This window comes from Odocoileus virginianus, chromosome 5, assembly GCF_023699985.2.
Source record: "Odocoileus virginianus isolate 20LAN1187 ecotype Illinois chromosome 5, Ovbor_1.2, whole genome shotgun sequence".
Classification (NCBI taxonomy): domain Eukaryota; kingdom Metazoa; phylum Chordata; class Mammalia; order Artiodactyla; family Cervidae; genus Odocoileus; species Odocoileus virginianus.
Genome location: NC_069678.1, coordinates 30,453,793 through 30,472,496, shown reverse-complemented (window position 1 = coordinate 30,472,496; position 18,704 = coordinate 30,453,793). Strand labels below are relative to the sequence as shown.

The 18,704-nt window shown below is 43.1% G+C and overlaps 1 protein-coding gene across 2 annotated transcripts; it reads left to right on the top strand.

Moving 5' to 3' along the window:
* Nucleotides 1-13,052: 13,052 nt before the first annotated feature.
* On the top strand, nucleotides 13,053-17,769 carry S1PR1 (sphingosine-1-phosphate receptor 1). Of its 2 annotated transcripts, none has more exons than XM_020906094.2 (2): nucleotides 13,053-13,391; nucleotides 15,066-17,769. In XM_020906094.2, exon 2 carries the CDS (start codon nucleotides 15,225-15,227, stop codon nucleotides 16,371-16,373), a length of 1,149 nt encoding a protein of 382 aa, XP_020761753.1. In that variant the 5' UTR covers nucleotides 13,053-13,391; nucleotides 15,066-15,224; the 3' UTR covers nucleotides 16,374-17,769. The 2 variants fall into 2 exon arrangements, with proteins under 2 accessions (XP_020761753.1, XP_070323836.1); XM_070467735.1 differs by lacking the exon at nucleotides 13,053-13,391 and adding an exon at nucleotides 14,630-14,648.
* Nucleotides 17,770-18,704: the final 935 nt, after the last annotated feature.

Here is an 18,704-nt window from a genome sequence, read left to right as displayed (position 1 = left end):
TATTTGAGACTCGAATCTATAGCTTAGGAGAAAGGGAGACTAGAAACGTACAGTTCAGAATTGTCTACATGTGATAGATCAAGCCAGCCTTAGAAGTAGATGAGAATAAAACAAAAAAGTATGAATGAATAAGATGGTAGACCAAGGATATAACACTTGAAGAGGCAATAGGCACAGTAGGGGAAAACTGGGACTTTGGACGCATTACTCAATCTTTCTTTGCCTCAGTTCCTCCATCTGTAAAATGCGTTGTTTAATAGAACAAAATGCTTATTTAGTACAGTGCCTGGAACATAATACAGATTATAAAATTATTTCCTATTTTGGGGGATAAGCATATTCCAGGTGGTATTAGTGATAAAGAACATGCCTGCCAATTCAGGAGATGTAAGAGACCCACAGTTTTAATTTATGTGCCGGGAAGATCCCCTGGAGAAGGAAATGGCAACCTGCTCCAGTATTCTTGCCTGGAAGATCCCAGGGACAGAAGAGCCTGGTGGGCTACAGTCCATGGGATCACAAAGTTGGACACAACTGAAGTAACTTAGCACACAGCACTATGTAAGGTAATATAGAAAAAGAGAAGACAGTTAAGAGTTCTGGGAAAGAGAAATCTGAGTCAGAAGAGAACAAGAGACAGCAGCGCTATAAAAGTAGAGTTTCAACGAGGGGGAGTCAACCGGGCCAAATGTTATAGTAAGTTCCCGTAAGTGGGGATTCCTGAGAGGCCTTTGTCTCTGTTGGTTAAAGAGTCACTTGTGTTCTTAGAAAGGGCAAGCTCAGGAGAATGACTGCAGCAGAAGTCTTACTGCTAAGATTTAAGAGCAAATAAAAAATGACTTCTCTTCAGAGAGAGTAAATTGAACACTTTCACTTCCTTCCTCTCCTGACACTTCACTGACATTATAGTAAAGGGATTTTTTTTTTTCTCATAAACAAAGAGAAAGAAATGACAAGAGATGACTATAACAGAATTCTGGAAACTGAAAACCAGAGAATGGATGCTAATTTACTTAGTACAATTAAGAAAACTGAAAACTAAGCCTGCCATAGGGGAAGCTCCCAAAGAAGTTGAATTATGGTATAGAACCCCAGGAAAACCCAGAATTGGGGATTTTAGGTATCTCTGAAAGGGGGGTTGAAAGTTAAGATGAAAACAGAAAGTTCTGCTTTAGAAGCAGTTCAGTTCAGTTCAGTTCAGTTGCTCAGTCACGTCCCACTCTTTGCAACCCCATGGACTGCAGCATGCCTGGCCTCCCTGTCCATCACAAACTCTCAGACCTTGCTCAAACTCATGTCCATCAAGTCGGTGATGCCATCCAACCATCTTATCCTCTGTTGACTTTTCTCCTCCTGCCTTCAATCTTTCCCAGCATCAAGGTCTTTTACAATGGGTTGGTTCTTCACATCAGGTGACCAAAATATTGGAGTTTCAGCTTCAGCATCAGTCCTTCCAATGAATATTCAGGACTGATTTCCTTTAGGATGGACTGGTTGGATCTTCTTGCAGTTCAGTGGACTCTCAAGAGTCTTCTCCAACACCACAGTTCAAAAGCATCAATTATTTGGCACTCAGCTCTCAAACCCATACATGACTACTGGGAAAATCTTAGCTTTGACTAGATGGACCTTTGTTTTGCAAAGTAATGTCTCTGCTTTTTAACATGCTTGTCTTCCAAGGAGCAAGCATCTTTTAATTTCATGGCTGCAGTCACCATCTGCAGTGATTTTGGAGCCCCCCAAAATAAATTCTGTCACTGTTTCCATTGTTTCCCCATCTATTTGCTATAAAGTGATGGGACCAGATGCCATGATCTTAGTTTTCTGAATGTTGAGTTTTAAGCCAACTTTTTCACTCTCTTCTTTCACTTTCAATGAAGAGGCTCTTCAGTTCTTCCTCGCTTTCTGCCATAAGGGTGGTGTCATCTGCATATCTGAGGTTATTGATATTTCTCCTGGCAATCTTGATTCCAGCTTGTGCTTCCTCCAGCCCAGCGTTTCTCATGATGTACTCTGCATATAAGTTAAATAAGCAGGGTGACAATATACAGCCTTGATGTACTCCTTTCCCTATTTGGAACCAGTCTGTTGTTCCATGTCCAGTTCTAACTGTTTCTTCTTGACCTGCATACAGATTTCTCAGAAGGCAGGTGAGGTAGTCTGGTATTCTCATGTCTTTATGAATTTTCCACATTTTGTTGTGATCCACACAGTCAAAGTCTTTGGTGGGGTCAATAAAGCAGAGTAGATGTTTTTCTGGAACTCTCTTGCTTTTTCGATGATCCAACAGATGTTGGCAATCTGATTTCTGGTTCCCCTGCCTTCTCTAAATCCAGCTTGAACATCTGGAAATTCACAGTTCACGTACTGTGGAAGCCTGGTTTGGAGAATTTTGAACATTACTTTTCAAGCATGTGAGATGAGTGCAGTTGTGCGGTAGTTTGAACATTCTTTGGCATTAACTTTCTTTGGGATTGGAATGAAAACTGACCTTTTCCAGAAGCAGTTAGACTCCTATAAATCTACTATATATATGTATAGACCCTGGTTCGATCCCTGGGTTGGGAAGATCTCTTGGAGAAGGAAATGGCAACTCACTCCAGTATTCTTGTCTAGAGAATCCCGTGGACAGAGGAGTCTGGCAGGCTACAGTCCATAAGGTGAAAGAATCACATACAACTTAGTGACTAAACCAACTAGCAAATGCATAACTAATATGTAAAAAATTAAAAGCTGAAAAGAAACTTAAAGAAAAAAAGAAGCATTTATTATCACCTCATCACCTTGCACTGCCTCACCATGACTTTCCCTAACCCTACATAACCAGAATGACTGTCTCTTCACTCTTGGGGCAGAAGCTGTGGGGTATTTTATTGAAGTATAATTGATTTATAATGTTGCATTAGTTTTAGGTGTACAGCAAAGTTATTGTCATTCATACACATGTATTCATTCATTTTCAGCTCATTTGTTCATATAGGTCATCAGAATATGGAGTAGAGTTTCCTCTACTCTAGAGTAGATCCTTGTTATTACTGAATGACCTTGAGCAAGGAACACTACAGTACAGATGGATGGATGAAGTCTGCTGAACAGTGAGATACCCCAGGTCCATTCTCTCTTTATTTTTTCAGGACGCTGCAACCAAGTTTATGTATTCTGGGAAAGAGAGTGAAAGACTTTTTCTTCTCAATAAATATGTACCCCAGGAGAAAAAAGCCTAAAGCTACTGACAGGATCTCCCAGTGAAATGGCTCAGCCAGGTTATCTTCCAGTGCTGTCCACCACTTAGCAAGCTCAGCTCATCCACACAGTGCCCTCAAGGTCTTGGTATGTGTCTAAAATCTTAACAAGGAAAAATGGTACCCTAGGCATTTCTCTCTCTTTCTCTTCTCTTTCCGTGTAGTGTCTACAATATGGTGTGTATGCTAAGAGCAAGAAAGAGCAAGCACCGGAGGAAGCCATAGTCTTTTTATGACCTAGCCTCGGAAGTCACTCACCATCATTTGTACCTCATTCTGGTTAAAAGGGGCCACCAGGTTCAGCTGGAGGCAACAGAGACTGCACCCTTGGAGGGGAGGTGTAAATTGTTACATTGTGGGAAGGCCTTATGGGGTGGGACAGGACAAAAGGGTAAACACAGCAGACACACAAGGGATAGGGAGTGAGGATGGGATCACAATCCTTAGCGACAACACTGGATGCTAGAAGGTGATGGAACAGTGCCTTAAACACTATGAAACAAAACAGCTTTTGACTCAGAATTTTTATACTCAACCAAGCTCTGACTAAAGAGTTAAGACAGAACATTTGTGTATATTCAACTTCTGAAGGATTTTATCTTCCATATACCTTTAACCAGGAAATTCCTGGCAGCCATGCTCCATTGATACGAAGGCATAAAGAATGAAGCAGAGCCTGGAATGGAGGCCCCAAACACGAGAGAAGCGGAGGACAACCCAGGACAATAATCATGTAGCAACTGAGGCTAGAGAGAAGAATAGAGGACTCAGGAGTGATGTCCCCATGGATCTGCTATATTTTCTCAGGTGTTTGAATACCCTGAGAGTAAGGGAACGAATTAATAATAAGCATATAAGAGACTGAACAAAGAAAATGACAATATTTAAGTCTAGGGAAAAGCAAAAGGTATACTTGAAAGTAAACATATCATAGTACGTACATGACTAAGCTGTGAGTAAAATTTGCATAGTCGCAATAATATAAAAATTAATATTTGATCTGTGTTTTGGAGACAGGAAACTGGAAGGGGGTTGGGGGAGCAGTGTGTTTGAGAGCTAAATCCTAATATTCAAAAGATAAAGTGAACACACAATTATTAAAATGGAAAAAAATCCAAAAATCAACATAAGTACATTATTAGAAAACATGGAAGCAAACTGTTTGTAAATTTAGTTGCTAAGTCAAGTCCTACTCTTAGCAGTCCCATAGACTAGCCCTCCAGGCTTCTCTGTCCATAGGATTTCCAGGCAAGAATACTGGAGTGGGTTGCCATTTCCTTTTCCAGGGGATCTTCCCGACCTAGAGACGGAATCCTTGTCTCCTGTGTGTCCTGCATTGGCAGGTGGATTCTTTACCGCTGACGCCACCAGGGGAGGGCATGGAAGCAAATATACAAAGGAAAAATGAAAGAGGTAAAAGTAGTTATCACCGAGGAGAAAGAATGGGGAGCAGGGAGAATTATCTCATAAATTACTAACTTTTTTTTGGTCTGTTTCTGGTTTTTTTCGGGTGGGGGAGGGCTGGTCCACGCCTCATGCAGGATCTTCCCAGACTAGGGATTGAACCAACACCACCTGAAGTGGAAACACAGTGTCTTAACTATTGGACCACCAAGGAAGTCTTTAAATTAACAACTTTTATAGAAATTCTTCATTTGAAAATTACATACACATCTTGATTAAAATAAAAACTACTGTCTAAAAAAGTCATGAACAGAAATTTCTGTCAAAACATGAAGGTTTGTACGTGTTTTATCCTTTTTTCAATCCTACTAGATGCAGTAAAATAAACTTATTAGGACAAAGAGAATGGAAGAAGAAACAAGAGTAGGAGCTTACAAAATTGGAGACAGCAGGCCCTCATTGAGAAAAAGAGTACAAAATCAGATTTGAAAATGAATAGAATAAAAGATATCACAACAAACTGCTAATTTTAAAAAACCAGCAGACATCATGACATCAGAAAAATAGCAGTGTTTTTATTAACTGCCTTAGGAATTTTTTGATACTTTTTTTTTTTTACATCTTTGGCTATATTGCCTTCCATCTACTCTTTGTGTGATAAAATGTTAAACCTATCATTAGAATAAAAAAGCAATTTAGTCTTCCCTCTAGCATACTGCTCAAAGAAAGTTTTTAAATTGATGAGTTAGAAGAACTTGTTTTAGCTTCAACATTACTGTTGGTAGTGTCATATAAGCTTTTAGGACTGTTGCCAAATTTAGGAAAGTAGTTGCCTACTTTTTTGTATCTTAACTGTAGGACTGTAAAACATTTCAAGTTTTCTTGTGTTTTGACTAATTGCAAATATACTTAGATGGAGATGATCATAAACCATTTGTTATTAGTATCTTTATGTCGCAGTAACATATCTTGAACTTTATAACATTTTTGTCCATGTTAGTTGTTTTGTGTGTCAAGTCAGCAGGAAACTTACCTTTTTCTAGTCTTTATGATTATTGACTCTTCATTATATGGATTATCAACAATCCGAAAACATATTCATTGCTTCTATTGAAAACATGTATCTTCCTTTTAATAACATATTATGGTCTTGGTATGATCTGAAAAATTTTTTGATACCACTTTTTTCTCAGCATCAGAAAAATTTCTGTTTATTTAATTGCCCATTTTATTGTTTTTGTTTCATATTCTATTAAATTTTCATGTGAATTTTCTCTTAATCCTTCAATAAACAAATGCATAGGTGACAGAATAAAGTGTCTTTTATATATGCCCAAGTGAGGAGTCTGTAATTTCTCCCATATTTTATTGAAATAGTCCTAAACTTATTTCCAAATTGCAATAGTTATTTATACCCTACAAATACTGGACATATACACAAATTCTGATCAGTCTTTTTTGGGTGAATTCCATCAAAAGCGGAAAAAAGTATATGATGTGTTTAGTAATTATATATACTGAGTCATCATGTATATTCTGGAAAGAAGAGAACTTCTGTTTTCAGGAGGGATCAATGAGAATCAAACGCTCTGGTTACATGTTACACATGATATCTGGAAAGTATTTCCCCAGACTAGCTTCTAGCTTAGAGTCATGTGCCACTGGCCTTGCATTTCATATCATGACAGCATGAGTAGCCATGGAAGGCAGTAGAAATTCTGAAAATCAGTTCTACACTGGGGTAGCTAGTAACAACTCGGAAGTAACTGTGATCTCACTCAAATGCGTGCCTGCTATGTCACTTTGCTCGTGTCCGACTCTTTGAGACCCTATGGACTAGCCCGCCAGGCTTCTCTGTCCAGGGGATTCTCCAGGCAAGTACACTGAAGTGGGTTGCCATGCCCTCCTCCAGGGGATCTTCCCAACCCACGTTATCGAACCCACATCTCTTATGTCTCCAGCACTGGGCATCAGCAGGTGTGTTTTTTACCACTAGCCATCTGGGAAGTCCCTATTTCACTCACATATCCTTCTACATTCAATCTAAATGTAGACCCCCATCTTTACTCAAACTAAATGCAGCTCAACTTCCCCTCAGCCAGACCCCAAAAATGCCTATAGTAACTCAAAAAGCACCCTTATACATCAGGAAATGAAACAGATGAGATTTCTTAATGGAAAGAAACAAGAAACAGCCATGGGTAAAATGGCTTATTTTTCATATTTATACAACCATATTGCTAGAACTCCTTCCAAGGAAGCAGGACCTTGGAATCAGGACAGGAAAGTGTGAGCTATGTTCAAGCTTATTGCCTCTGACAATAGCAATTCAATTTTGGAAAACAAATTAATGTGTGTAAATGGCTTGTCAGACTAGAGAAAGTTGAACCTTGTGCTAGCAGCAGGGCAATTCTAGAGGCAAGTTAAGTTACCACTGTGGGTACATACGTGCTAAGTTGCTTCAGTCATGGCAGACTCTATGTGACCCCATGGACTGTAACCCACCAGGTTCCTCTGTCCATGGGATTCTCCAGGCAAGAATACTGGAGTGGGATGCCATGTCCTCCTCCAGGGGATCTTCTCAACCCAGGGATTGAACCCAGGTCTCTTACATCTCCTGCATTTGCAGGCAGGTTCTTTACCACTAGCGCCACCTGGGAAGCCCAAATTACCACTACAGATACTCAAATAATGTGAGGACAGGGAAGCTATAGGTATTTCTGAAAATTGGTGTAAATGATGATCTGAAAATAAGAGGAGTGAGTGTGAAACATCTACTAGAGAAAAGATGCTCTATATATAACCTCCCACCCGCCTCTCTCCAGCCCTGCTAGACTCATTGCTTTCAACCTCTTACTTCTCATTCATTTTCCTTTTAGGCTTTTAAATAAAATTACTTTTTAAATCAAATTAAAATTAGCAGCCATATCTCCAGCCCACCATTTCCAACTTGTATGACAGGACAAGTACCAATACCCCCATTTCAGCAGATGACTGCACGTTTTCTGGAGCCTAAATCAGAGAGTCTTTGGGACATGTGGCAGAGCTAAGAGTATGCATGTAGGTATCCCCATTATTGTGATTCAGTTCAAATCTAAATACGGAGTACTAAGAGTCCCCCTACTTCTCTCCCCTGCCCTTCCTTGATTCACTTGGGAAAATGCTAGAAAGCAGACAAGAGATTTTGGAATTCCCCTTTGGTGAAATTGACCAGCTTAGAAATAGAAATCTCCAGGTGCTTACATTTGGGATCCTCCAACAAAAGAACACAGCCTGATCACCCAGCATCTTTCCATTAACAAGCTCCCCACAAAGAGTTTAAATCAGCTTTCAGTGACTCTGTCTGAAATATGAATAGATAGCCAGAGATTACCTGACAGTGGGAAAGCCTCTGACACAAAGGGCTGAGACCAAAACAAACAGGAAAATGAGAAATAAAGAAAATAGGAAAAATGCCATCAACAGCACAGGGTTATATAAAACTGAAATACTCATAAAAGAAAAAGAGAGCATTTAGAATTAAAAGCCTGATAAAAGCAAGGGAAATGTTAACTGAAGAGTTAAAAGATTAAGTTGAGAAAACTCCCAGAAACTAGAAAACAAGGCAAACATGTAAAAAAATAGAAAATGTGCTTGTTTAGTCACTTAGTCGTGTCCGACTCTTTGCAACTCCATGTACTGCAGCACTCCAGGCTTCCCTGTCCTTCATTACCTCCTGGAGTTCGCTCAAACTCATGTCCATTAAGTCAGTGATGCCACCCAACCATCTCATCCTCTGTTGCCCCCTTCTCCTCCTTCCCTCATTCTTTCTCAGCATGGGGGTCTTTTTCAATGAGCTGGATCTTCACATCAAGTGACCAAAGTACTGAAGTTTAAATATGAGAAAATTAAAAGATCGGTCCAAATGGGCCATAATCTGAAGAGTGGAAGTTCTAGAAAGAGAGAATAGGAAAAATAAAGCTATCCAAAAAACAATTTCAGATGATTTTCCAGGAAAACACTTGGAAAATCAAAGTATATTGTTGTATAATTCTGGAACACTATGGAGAAAGAGAAGGTTCTAAAAACAACCAAAGAAGACAAAATGTAGTCATGTGAGGTTTTGATCAGAGTAGCTTTAAACCTTTTACCAGTAGTACTAGAAATTAAAAGACAAGGGAATAATGCCTTCAAAATTCTCAGGGAAAATTACTTATTTTCTTGTTTACTTAATCTCTTGTTCTGTATTCAGCCAAAATATTAGTCCCGTGTAAAAGTAGAATTTTTTAAATTGCAGGCATGCAAGAATTTAGAAAGCTTATAGCACAAGCACATTTCTTAAGGGTAGCATATACTTCTTCAACATAGCAGAAAAACTACAGATACTGTATAAAGTTGATAATCAAGAAGTGGAGGTATAAAATAGTGGCTTAGAGAGCTCATATAGCTACTAGGAGAAAGATCAATAAGATTCTAAAGTGGTTGGAAAGATTAGAGGGTCATGGAGGAGGACTAATGTTTTTCCCTGTGAGTTTTCTAATATATTTTTTAAAAGCATGTGCATGTATTAATTTTATTGAAATAATTTTATTTTACAATCAAAAAGGAAAGTGAATGGAAAGATGGAAAGTGAGGTAAGAAAAGCAATGAATCTTATAGAGATAGAAGTGGTGGGAGGGTGAAGCATTTACTATAATACTCTTTACACATATGAAGCTCTTTAATCCTCACACTCCTGAAAGAAATACCATTACATCATTTTAGAGATGAGGAAACTAAGGCTCCAAGAAGTTAAAGGAATTTGCCCAAAGTAACACAGCTAGAAACTGGCAGAATTAAGGCTGAACCCAAGTCTGTCTGGTTCCAAAACTCAGTCATATTCCATTACATAGTTCTGAATGTTGGCAAATAGAAGAGAAAGATACTGGGACCTAGTATGAAGGGAAGACAGTAAGTTTTGAGTAGAGGAAACACATGAATATTAAGGTAAGTTGAAAGTAAAGAGTCATCAGAGGGCAATAATTGAAAGTACAGAAGAGAGAAGGGATAATTTATCCAAGTTTTAGAAAGTTGGGCTTCCCAGGTGGCATCACTGGTAAAGAATCTGCCTTCCAATGCAGGAGACATGAGAGACGCGGGTTCAATCCCTGGGTTGGGAAGATCCCTTGGAGTAGAAAACGGCAACTCACTCCAGTATTCTTGCCTGGAAAAGTCCGTGGACATAGGAGCCTGGCAGACTATAGTCCATGGGACCAAAAAGAGTTGCACACAACTAAAAACACACATACTGATGGCCTATGCAGGATTTTACCTTAGAAAATTTGGGGAAAGCAGCATGGTGATATAGGCAGGAGTAGAGTTGTGGAAAGGAGGTAAGTGTGGGTGAAACTGTTATTAAGCTGGAATTTATAAGTTGGATACTCTGTTTCTCCATGAAGTGAGAGTTTAGTTATTCTACTATGACCAAATGAATAAGGAAAGGGTTGGATCCTCACAGGAGACTAGGGGGAGAGTGAAGTTGGAAAATGGCTGGAGCCTTTAGGAAAGAGTAGGGTTGCCAGATTTAGCAAAGAAAAATAGCACTCACTCAGTGAAATCTGAATTGTTTCAATATATCTCTCAAATATTGCATGGTATTTTATCTGGCAACCCTTAAAGAGAGACACTAAAGCATGCATGTGCTTAGTCGCTCAATCATGTCCGACTCTTTTCAACCCCATGGACTGTAGCCCACCAGGCTCCTCTGTCTATGGGGATTCTCCAGGCAAGAATACTGGAGTGGACTGCCATGCCCTACTCCAGGGGATCTTCCCAACCCAGGGATTGAACCCAGGTCTCCCAAAGCATGCATAAAGAACAGCAAAGCTGCTCTGAAAAAAGAAATCTGCAATGGATTCACCTCAATGTGATGGGCATCAGATGGTAAGCTCAGTGTGCGGGGAAGAAGGTAGGAACACTGGGCTTATCTTCCAGGCAACAGTTGAAAGGGAGCTGGGCTAACAGCCAGGAGATAGCTTGAGGGCAGAGTTCTTGGGGCCTCTCATGAGAGTGATGGGAAGAGACATATGTGGAAATCAAACTGGCAGGGAAGCCTTTGCTGCAAATCACTGTGACTGCTTTCTAATTTTACCTGAGTGCTCTCCTACATTTTATATCTCATAGCTGTGCACTAAGGATGAATATTGCTAAGTAATCATCTGCAAAGTATTTGAGCTCTTCTAAATATTGAATCAGTATTGAATGTTGTCCTCCAACAGTATTCACGAATAAAAGACTGACTTCCCCCACATAATTCTTTGACATGGTTGAGGTTTATTGTGGTGGTTTGGAGTAGCGGTTAAGAAATCAGCAGCTTGTCTATGGTCAACGCCCACGCTAACCAAGTTGCTTAATTTGTTTGGGACTCAGTTTCCTTCTTTGTAAAATTAGCATTTTAATAGTACCTAACCTGAAACTTCCCTATGGTCCAATGGTTAAGACAGCGCTTCCAATGCAGGGGATGCGAGTTCCATCTCTGGTTGGCAATTAAGATCCCACATGCAGCATGGCACAGCCCTCCCGCCGCCCCCCTCCCCCAACAAAAAACCCCAAATCCAAACAAAAACAAACAAAAAAAAACACAGTACCTAATTTGTGTAGGATCATGGTAAGCAAAGGTAAGGTAAGGATAAAATGTGTTAATATGTGTGAAGCTTGATGGTCAGGAAATAAGTGGTTTTAAAGGACTTTCATTGTCAGACAGTTGTATACATACAGAACCCCTTTAACTGTTTACTGAAGGCACTTGACATGGCTTCGGTAATATTTGAGTTTTCAAACCTAGCTTGGCAACTCATTAGCTCGAAAATACAGTGGTTTAAACTGTCCTGACATTTCCTTCATCAACAAAATGACCGACAACATTTGCTTCACAGAGCAATACTGTTAAATTGGATAATCTATCACATGCCTGATATAGTCTGGGTGTGGCATTTACTTTAATTCTTTTCCCTTTAAAAACTCATAAATTAGTAGATGGGGTGAAGTTTGCCAAGTCCACACATTATGTTGTGCTGAGCAGACTCAATATATCATCCCTTTTAACAGAAATACATCCTCAAACCCAATCAGAGTTTATTCTAGAGGACCGTTATCTTGGTTTCTCTGTCTTACGAATTTACTGTTGTTGAGTTTGAGGGTGTGTGCTGGGCCCAAGGCTGTTGATGAGAGCTTTTGGCGCAACTATATACTAACTGTCATTTGATTTCTTTTTCCCCCCTTTGCAAAGTCATAAGATCCCAGAAGCCAGGAGTTGTTGTTTATTCATTCAACCTCCTCTGAGTCATTCAGGTACAGGGTGTGTCTGTACTGTGTTAATTGAAACTGCACAACAGAGACGTTTTAAGTTCACATCTGCCTGGATGGGAAGCCAGTGAGACCAGAGACTGGGTGGAAACCGTCTTGCAAAGCTACAAGAAGGGCAGGGCAGAAGGGCCCTCAGTTTACCACTTAGGCGGTGCTGACCAAGTCCGACTCTCAGTCTCAAGTTCTGAAGCAGCATGCAAGCGAAAGGAAACAGTGGGCGAGTTGTGAGCACGGAGGCTCGGGGCCTCCGAAGTGGAAAGACAGACAAGGGCGCCGGCTCCAGGACGGCTGCCGGTCCTAGGCTGGTCCGCGCCGGGCAGCCCTTTCCTCTTTGGAAACTCCTGAGCTGCCCAAGCTGTTTAAACTCTCGGGCCTCGGCAGCTGCCCACCTCCTCACAGACCTCACCACTGGCTTGAATCTGGGACACAAGGCCTGATTTTGCGCCCAGTTGAGTGAGGGGAACCCCCGCACAACACCTCGCCCCGAGCTGGCCCATTTCACTGTGCGCCCCGCGAAAGCCACTTTCTGCCCCATCAGACCGCAAGTTTCGAGGCGGCAGAAGGATGAGGGTGAGGGAGGGAGGTGAGCTGAAGTGGAGGAACCTCCCAGGCCATTCTTCTACCCGGGCTGCATGTCTCCTCCATCCTTCTGGCACCCCTTCCCAGCATCTCGTCCCCAGGAACACGATCGGGACTCTCGGGGTCGCGGAGCCGGTTTCCCCCTGTGTCCGCAGGAGCGCCTGGGGTCGGGGTGAGGCCTGGAGTGCCCGGCCACAATCTTCGGACTCCGATCCCCCACGGGTTGTGGGGTTAGGGGACCAGAAAGGCGCACTAGATTCGCCAGGCCGTCCTCTCTCTCCTAAGACTCTTCTTGAGAGAAGTTTCCAAAAGCGCGTCCCCTCCCTCTTTTCTGAGGCTGGGGAGAACGGTCTCCACCGCCAGGGAGCGGCGGATTGCAGGGCTAGGGCCGTGATTTATACATTTAGAGTCCAGGGGGCACCAGGCTCCGCCCCCTTTCTTCCCCCCCCCCCCCTTCTTTTTTTGGTTCCCTTGGGGAGGAGGGGTTCTTTTTTTGTCTGTGTGTTTCTGCGGCAGATCTTTCCTGGACAGTGTCTCAGCTGCACAGACCCGGCGGCCCCCAGGCGCTGGCGGAGGGGCGTGGGGGTTTGAGGCACGCACGCCTCCTCATCGCTTCCTAAAGAAGCCGCTCAGCCTCAGCGGGGCGCTCGGCGACTTCAGCTGATCGGTCTGCCCGGCCGCGGCAAGAGCGTTGGCCATTGGAGTGTGCGGCTGCGGAGGGAGGGGACCCCGACTCGAGTAAATTGAGAGCTCGACGCAGCCAGTCCCGCGCAGCAGCAAGATGCCGAGCGCGCAGTGCAGACCCGGAGCTCCGCGAACGCAGCTGCGTCCCGCCTGAGCCAGGTAAGGAGTGCCCGCTGGGCAGGCGCGGACCCCGGCGCGCGGGGGAGCATCGCGGCCGGAGGTCTTCAGAGGCAGAAACAAAATTTTCAAACCGGAGCGAAGCAAAGCAAACACTTAAACCATGCATCTCTGAGTGCTGAGAACAAGCATCTCTGGGCTACTCAAGCGCCCAGCCGGATCGGATTGTTCTGGGCGCACTAAAAAGTTTGGAAAAGGGTTAAGTCCTCTTTGTAGAGCCATCTGGGGTTGGGGGATAGGGGAAGCTGCGGTGGGTCTGCGGAGTGGGAGGGAAGGCGCTTATTTTGGGAACTCCTATAGACAAAGACTGCGGGAGATGAGATAAGGGCTTAAACTTGCCCTGCGAGCGAGCCGGGTGTGGAATTAGATGGGGGGAAGCGCGGAGCTCCTGGGCGCCGAGCAGCCTTTGCTGTCCCGGGAATTGCTGTAGTCTTGAGAATTCCACTTTAATCGCATTTGTTATGTTACCCTGAAACATTTAAACAACTTACGGGGAGACTTCTGCTCACACGTGCCATGTTTCATTCCCTCCACACTTTGTAGTTCTCTGAGACGAGGCAGCGTCTTGGGGGAGGGCAGTAAATAAAACTGGCTTAGCAACGAACCGCCAGACTTCTGTTGGTATGAGTTTCTGGAGAGTAATTTTGCATTCGGAATTTGAAATGCAGTGGCGTGTATTTTTAACATGTGTAATTTAATTTCTCTTTTTTGTATGCGTGTTTTGGCTATATCCACAGTAACTAAAAAATACTCCTTTTGCAATCAATGGGTGTACGAAACTTCTGGGATTTATTGCAATAGCTTATGAATGATTTTTACTGAGTACTTTTATAGTTTCTTGCACTGACTTGCGCGGAAAAAAAAAAAAAAAAAAAAGAAGAAGAAGAATGAAAAGGCAGTTGCTTCACGGAGGCGCTAAAGCTTTCCTGTTTACCGCAAGGCCAGGGCGGGCTTGGCTGCCCACACGGTGCTGCGCCTTCGGACCCTATGCACACCTGCTCCTAGAGATTATTAATAGAGCCTAAAAAGTGACTTACGCTGTCAAATGATTTTCGTGCAGATCTAACTTCTTGCATGATAATTAGGAGGTGGTGTTAGCTGGGTAGTGCCGGAGCACAGAGGTGTGCGTCTCACATTGGTGGTTTGGTCTCTTCGAAGGTGCGACCAGGAGCTAGCGGTGAGCCCGCCGCGAAGCCGGTGAAGGCTTTAGAGAGTCTTTCTACTGGAGCTGGAAACCCGGTGGGGGTGGGGGCAGCGTTGGGCGAGGTGGAGGGGTGTGTGTGTGTGTGTGTGTGTGTGTGTGTGTGTTGAGGAGGCAGGAGTGGAACTAAATGGGGCTCACGCCTTCAGTTTTCCCATTTCCATTTGAGTGGATGTAACCATAGAGGACGTTTTCGTCTTGTCGAGTTGGAGTTTTCAGTTTGGGTAAATTCCGCCCCCCCCCCCCTTTCTTTCTCTCTCTCCCCCTTCTTCCTTTTTTCCCCCAAGAAATGAGAGGTTGATGTTTTTCAAAAAATCCTTTTCCTTGCGCTCTCCCCAAGTTTCCTTTAAACAAATCAACAACAAGAAAACTGGAGCAATGCCTTGGCTAGAATGAATTACGCCAGTGTGCTGTGGCTTTTTTCCTGACTCTCTGCTCTTTGTGATTTGTTTAAGGCTGTGGCTTCCGAGGCCCTCTCCAGCCAAAAAAAACCCACAAAAAATCCTGGATCTCTCTGCCTGAACCACCCTGGCTCTGTGAAGGCTCGCTCCGCCTCGCCCTCTAGCGTTCATCTGGAGAAGCGCCGCCCCGGGTGTCTGCGGACAGTGCGCATCATGGGGTCCACCCGCATCCCGCTGGTCAAGGCCCTCCACAGCCCTGTCTCCGACTATGTCAACTACGACATCATCGTCCGGCATTATAACTACACGGGAAAGCTGAAGATCAGCGCGGACAAAGACAACGGCATTAAACTGATCTCAGTGGTGTTCATTCTCATCTGCTGCTTTATCATCCTAGAGAACATCTTTGTTTTGCTGACCATCTGGAAAACCAAGAAGTTCCACCGACCCATGTACTATTTTATCGGCAATCTGGCCCTCTCAGACCTGTTGGCGGGAGTGGCCTACACAGCCAACCTGCTCTTGTCTGGGGCCACCACCTACAAGCTAACCCCCGCCCAGTGGTTTCTGCGGGAAGGGAGTATGTTTGTGGCCCTCTCGGCCTCCGTGTTCAGCCTCCTGGCCATCGCCATCGAGCGCTACATCACCATGCTGAAGATGAAACTCCACAATGGGAGCAACCGGTTCCGCTCCTTCCTGCTCATCAGTGCCTGCTGGGTCATCTCCCTCATCCTGGGGGGCCTGCCTATCATGGGCTGGAACTGCATCAGCACGCTGCCCAGCTGTTCTACTGTGCTGCCTCTCTACCACAAGCATTATATCCTCTTCTGCACCACCGTCTTCACTCTGCTCCTGCTCTCCATTGTCATCCTGTACTGCAGGATCTACTCCTTGGTCAGGACTCGCAGCCGCCGCCTGACCTTCCGCAAGAACATCTCCAAGGCCAGCCGCAGCTCTGAGAAGTCGCTGGCCCTGCTCAAGACCGTGATTATCGTCCTGGGCGTCTTCATCGCCTGCTGGGCGCCGCTCTTCATCCTGCTTCTGCTCGACGTGGGCTGCAAGGTCAAGACCTGTGACATCCTCTTCAGGACGGAGTACTTCCTGGTGTTGGCTGTGCTCAACTCCGGCACCAACCCCATCATTTACACTTTGTCCAACAAGGAGATGCGTCGGGCCTTCGTCCGGATCATGTCCTGCTGCAAGTGCCCGAGCAGAGACTCCGCGGGTAAATTCACACGGCCCATCATCGCGGGCATGGAATTCAGCCGCAGTAAGTCAGACAACTCCTCCCACCCCCAGAAGGACGATGGCGACAACCCAGAGACCATTATGTCTTCTGGAAACGTCAACTCTTCTTCCTAAAAGTAAAAACTGCCGACCCATGGGGAGTGTTCTTAAGTGGTCACCCACCACCCCAGTGTTGGGGAGAAAAAATCACAACCAACCAACTCTCTGTGCCTCCACTGAGGCCAGGGAGGAGCTGTCCGGAGCCAGAGGGAGGGAGGAGGAGCGCAGAACAGTCTGGCAGGGCCTGGTGTTGGTGGGGTAGACTTATTCCTGTGAACAGCGCATGGGAAGGGTGGAGATCGGGTCCTCGCCTGGAATCTATTTCCTCCCCTTGCCGGAGCTTTGATTTTGCACTGAGCCAAAGGTCTAGCATTGTCAAGCTCCTGAAGAGTTCATTTGGCCCCTCCTCAAAGACTAATGTCCCCGTGTGAAAGCATCTCTGATGGGAGCTTTGAGGAGATGTTTTCTTTCACTTTAGTTTCCAACGCAAGTGAGTGTGTGCACTTCTGCTTTGCTAGGTATGCTCTACATACCTACTATGCTAGGTATCCCACCCTCCCTTTCCCTTCACACCCCTCCTCAGAATACCCTTACCTTATATTTTAACTACCTGGCATTCAGAGCTGGGGGTGTGGCATGGTCCATTTCTTGAGCATGTGTAGCAGGTAGGCTGCATCCAGCAGGTAGACTGTGGTGGAGATGGTTTGGAGCTGGAAAGCAATTTTACTTGCTGAGGCCAAAGTTTCCACGTAAGCTGGATGAGTGTTTTTTAATTTAGTTGCAGTCACTTTAAAAAAGAAAACAACAAAAACCTTTGCAATGAAATGTGTTGCAGTATCGTATCCATTGTGGCTGAAATCTGCATAAGGAAGTCCAATTTATTTAAATGACATCAGCCAGTATCCTTAGTGTCATAGGAGAAAGAAGCAAAAGAAGGTGAAAACTGACTCGGGGTTGGGGGGTGACTTTGTAAACCAAGAGAGTTTTTTTTTTTTTTTTAACGAGTTTAACAATACAACATCTATCTTTGGCACTTTTGTTGATGTTTCTTTCAGAGTGTTGTGGGAATCATGTCAACCAACAGGATGGCTGTATTTTGTTGTGTTAAAAGTACTTTTTGTAATCTTTGAATGTATTTGTTTCAGCATTTTATTGGATTTTCCTAACCTGTGTTAACACCATTGAATGTGTATTTCTTCAGAAAATACCATCCTCTTGTGCCCTTAAAGCATTACTTTAACTGATAGGGAACATGACAAGTTTTTCAGTACATTAAATAGTTAATTGAAGATGTGTATAAATGTCACAAAGAATAAAAATATATTGGTGTCTGTTTAGTATGGTTTCCAGTGCAATTAAATCAAGAAATGTCTTTTAAAAAAAATAGTATTTAATAGGTTTCTGACAATGTGGATTGTTTTGCACATAGCTTTATCAACTTTTAAACATTAATAAACTGATTTTTTAAAGATTCTTTGGTGAAGAGCATTTTTAAAAAATAATTAGTAAGACATTCTATTTGACTATGTGCCTCTTTAGAATTAAAGTTAAAGGCAAGTTTCTGTTATTCTTCATGGGATTTTATCTTGATAAACTAGAGAGTGGAAAAAAATAGTGTGGTTTGTTTAGAAACCACTCTTTTTCAGGAAGAGAAACTTCAATAAGTTAACATTGAAGAATAGTAAAGAATGAGATGAAAACCACCAACCTTTAAATACCACATTGACGAGTAAATGTAATTGTTTGAGTTAAATGACATTCAAGCCAAACTAAATTAAGTATCAGTGGTCCAGGGGTTAAAACTTGCCTTCCAAGGCAGTGAGTGTGGGTTCAATTCCTAGTCGGGAAGCAAAGATCCCACAAGCCTCTTGGCCGAAAAACAGAAAACAGAAGCAATAGAGTGATAAATCTGTCTAAAAACATGCGTTTTAAAATAAATGATGTAAACCAATGTCATTGTAAATTTAAGTTAAATTATGACACTTTGATCAGTTCACACCCATCCACAGAAGTTTACATTCTTGGCTTGCCACCAACATACCTCGGAGGTGGCGGTATGGCTTTGGGAGATTCTGTTAAATTACTTATTTCTTTCAGAAGATTGTCTTGGCTTCTCCCAGTCTACCAGCTGAACAATATACAACTATTCAATAGCGATAAAATAACAAGTTGTAGAATCTTGGCTGAATAGCATACACTTTTTATCTGAAAAATTTTGATTCATACTGTCTGAAAGCTTTACCATCTATAGTCATTAATTTTTCCAACTATAAAATGGCAAGCCTCACAGAATTTTTAATTCTTGTTTTGATATTATTGTCATCTTCATTGGGGATTATATCAAAGTATTTTGACATGTTTGGCTCTTCAGTGCTATTGTTAGCTTTCAGAATTTGTGCTTTCAAG

Coding starts and splice junctions, on each gene's coding strand:
- S1PR1 (XM_020906094.2), top strand. CDS start 15,225: ATGGGGTCCACCCGCATCCCGCTGGTCAAGGCCCTCCACAGCCCTGTC.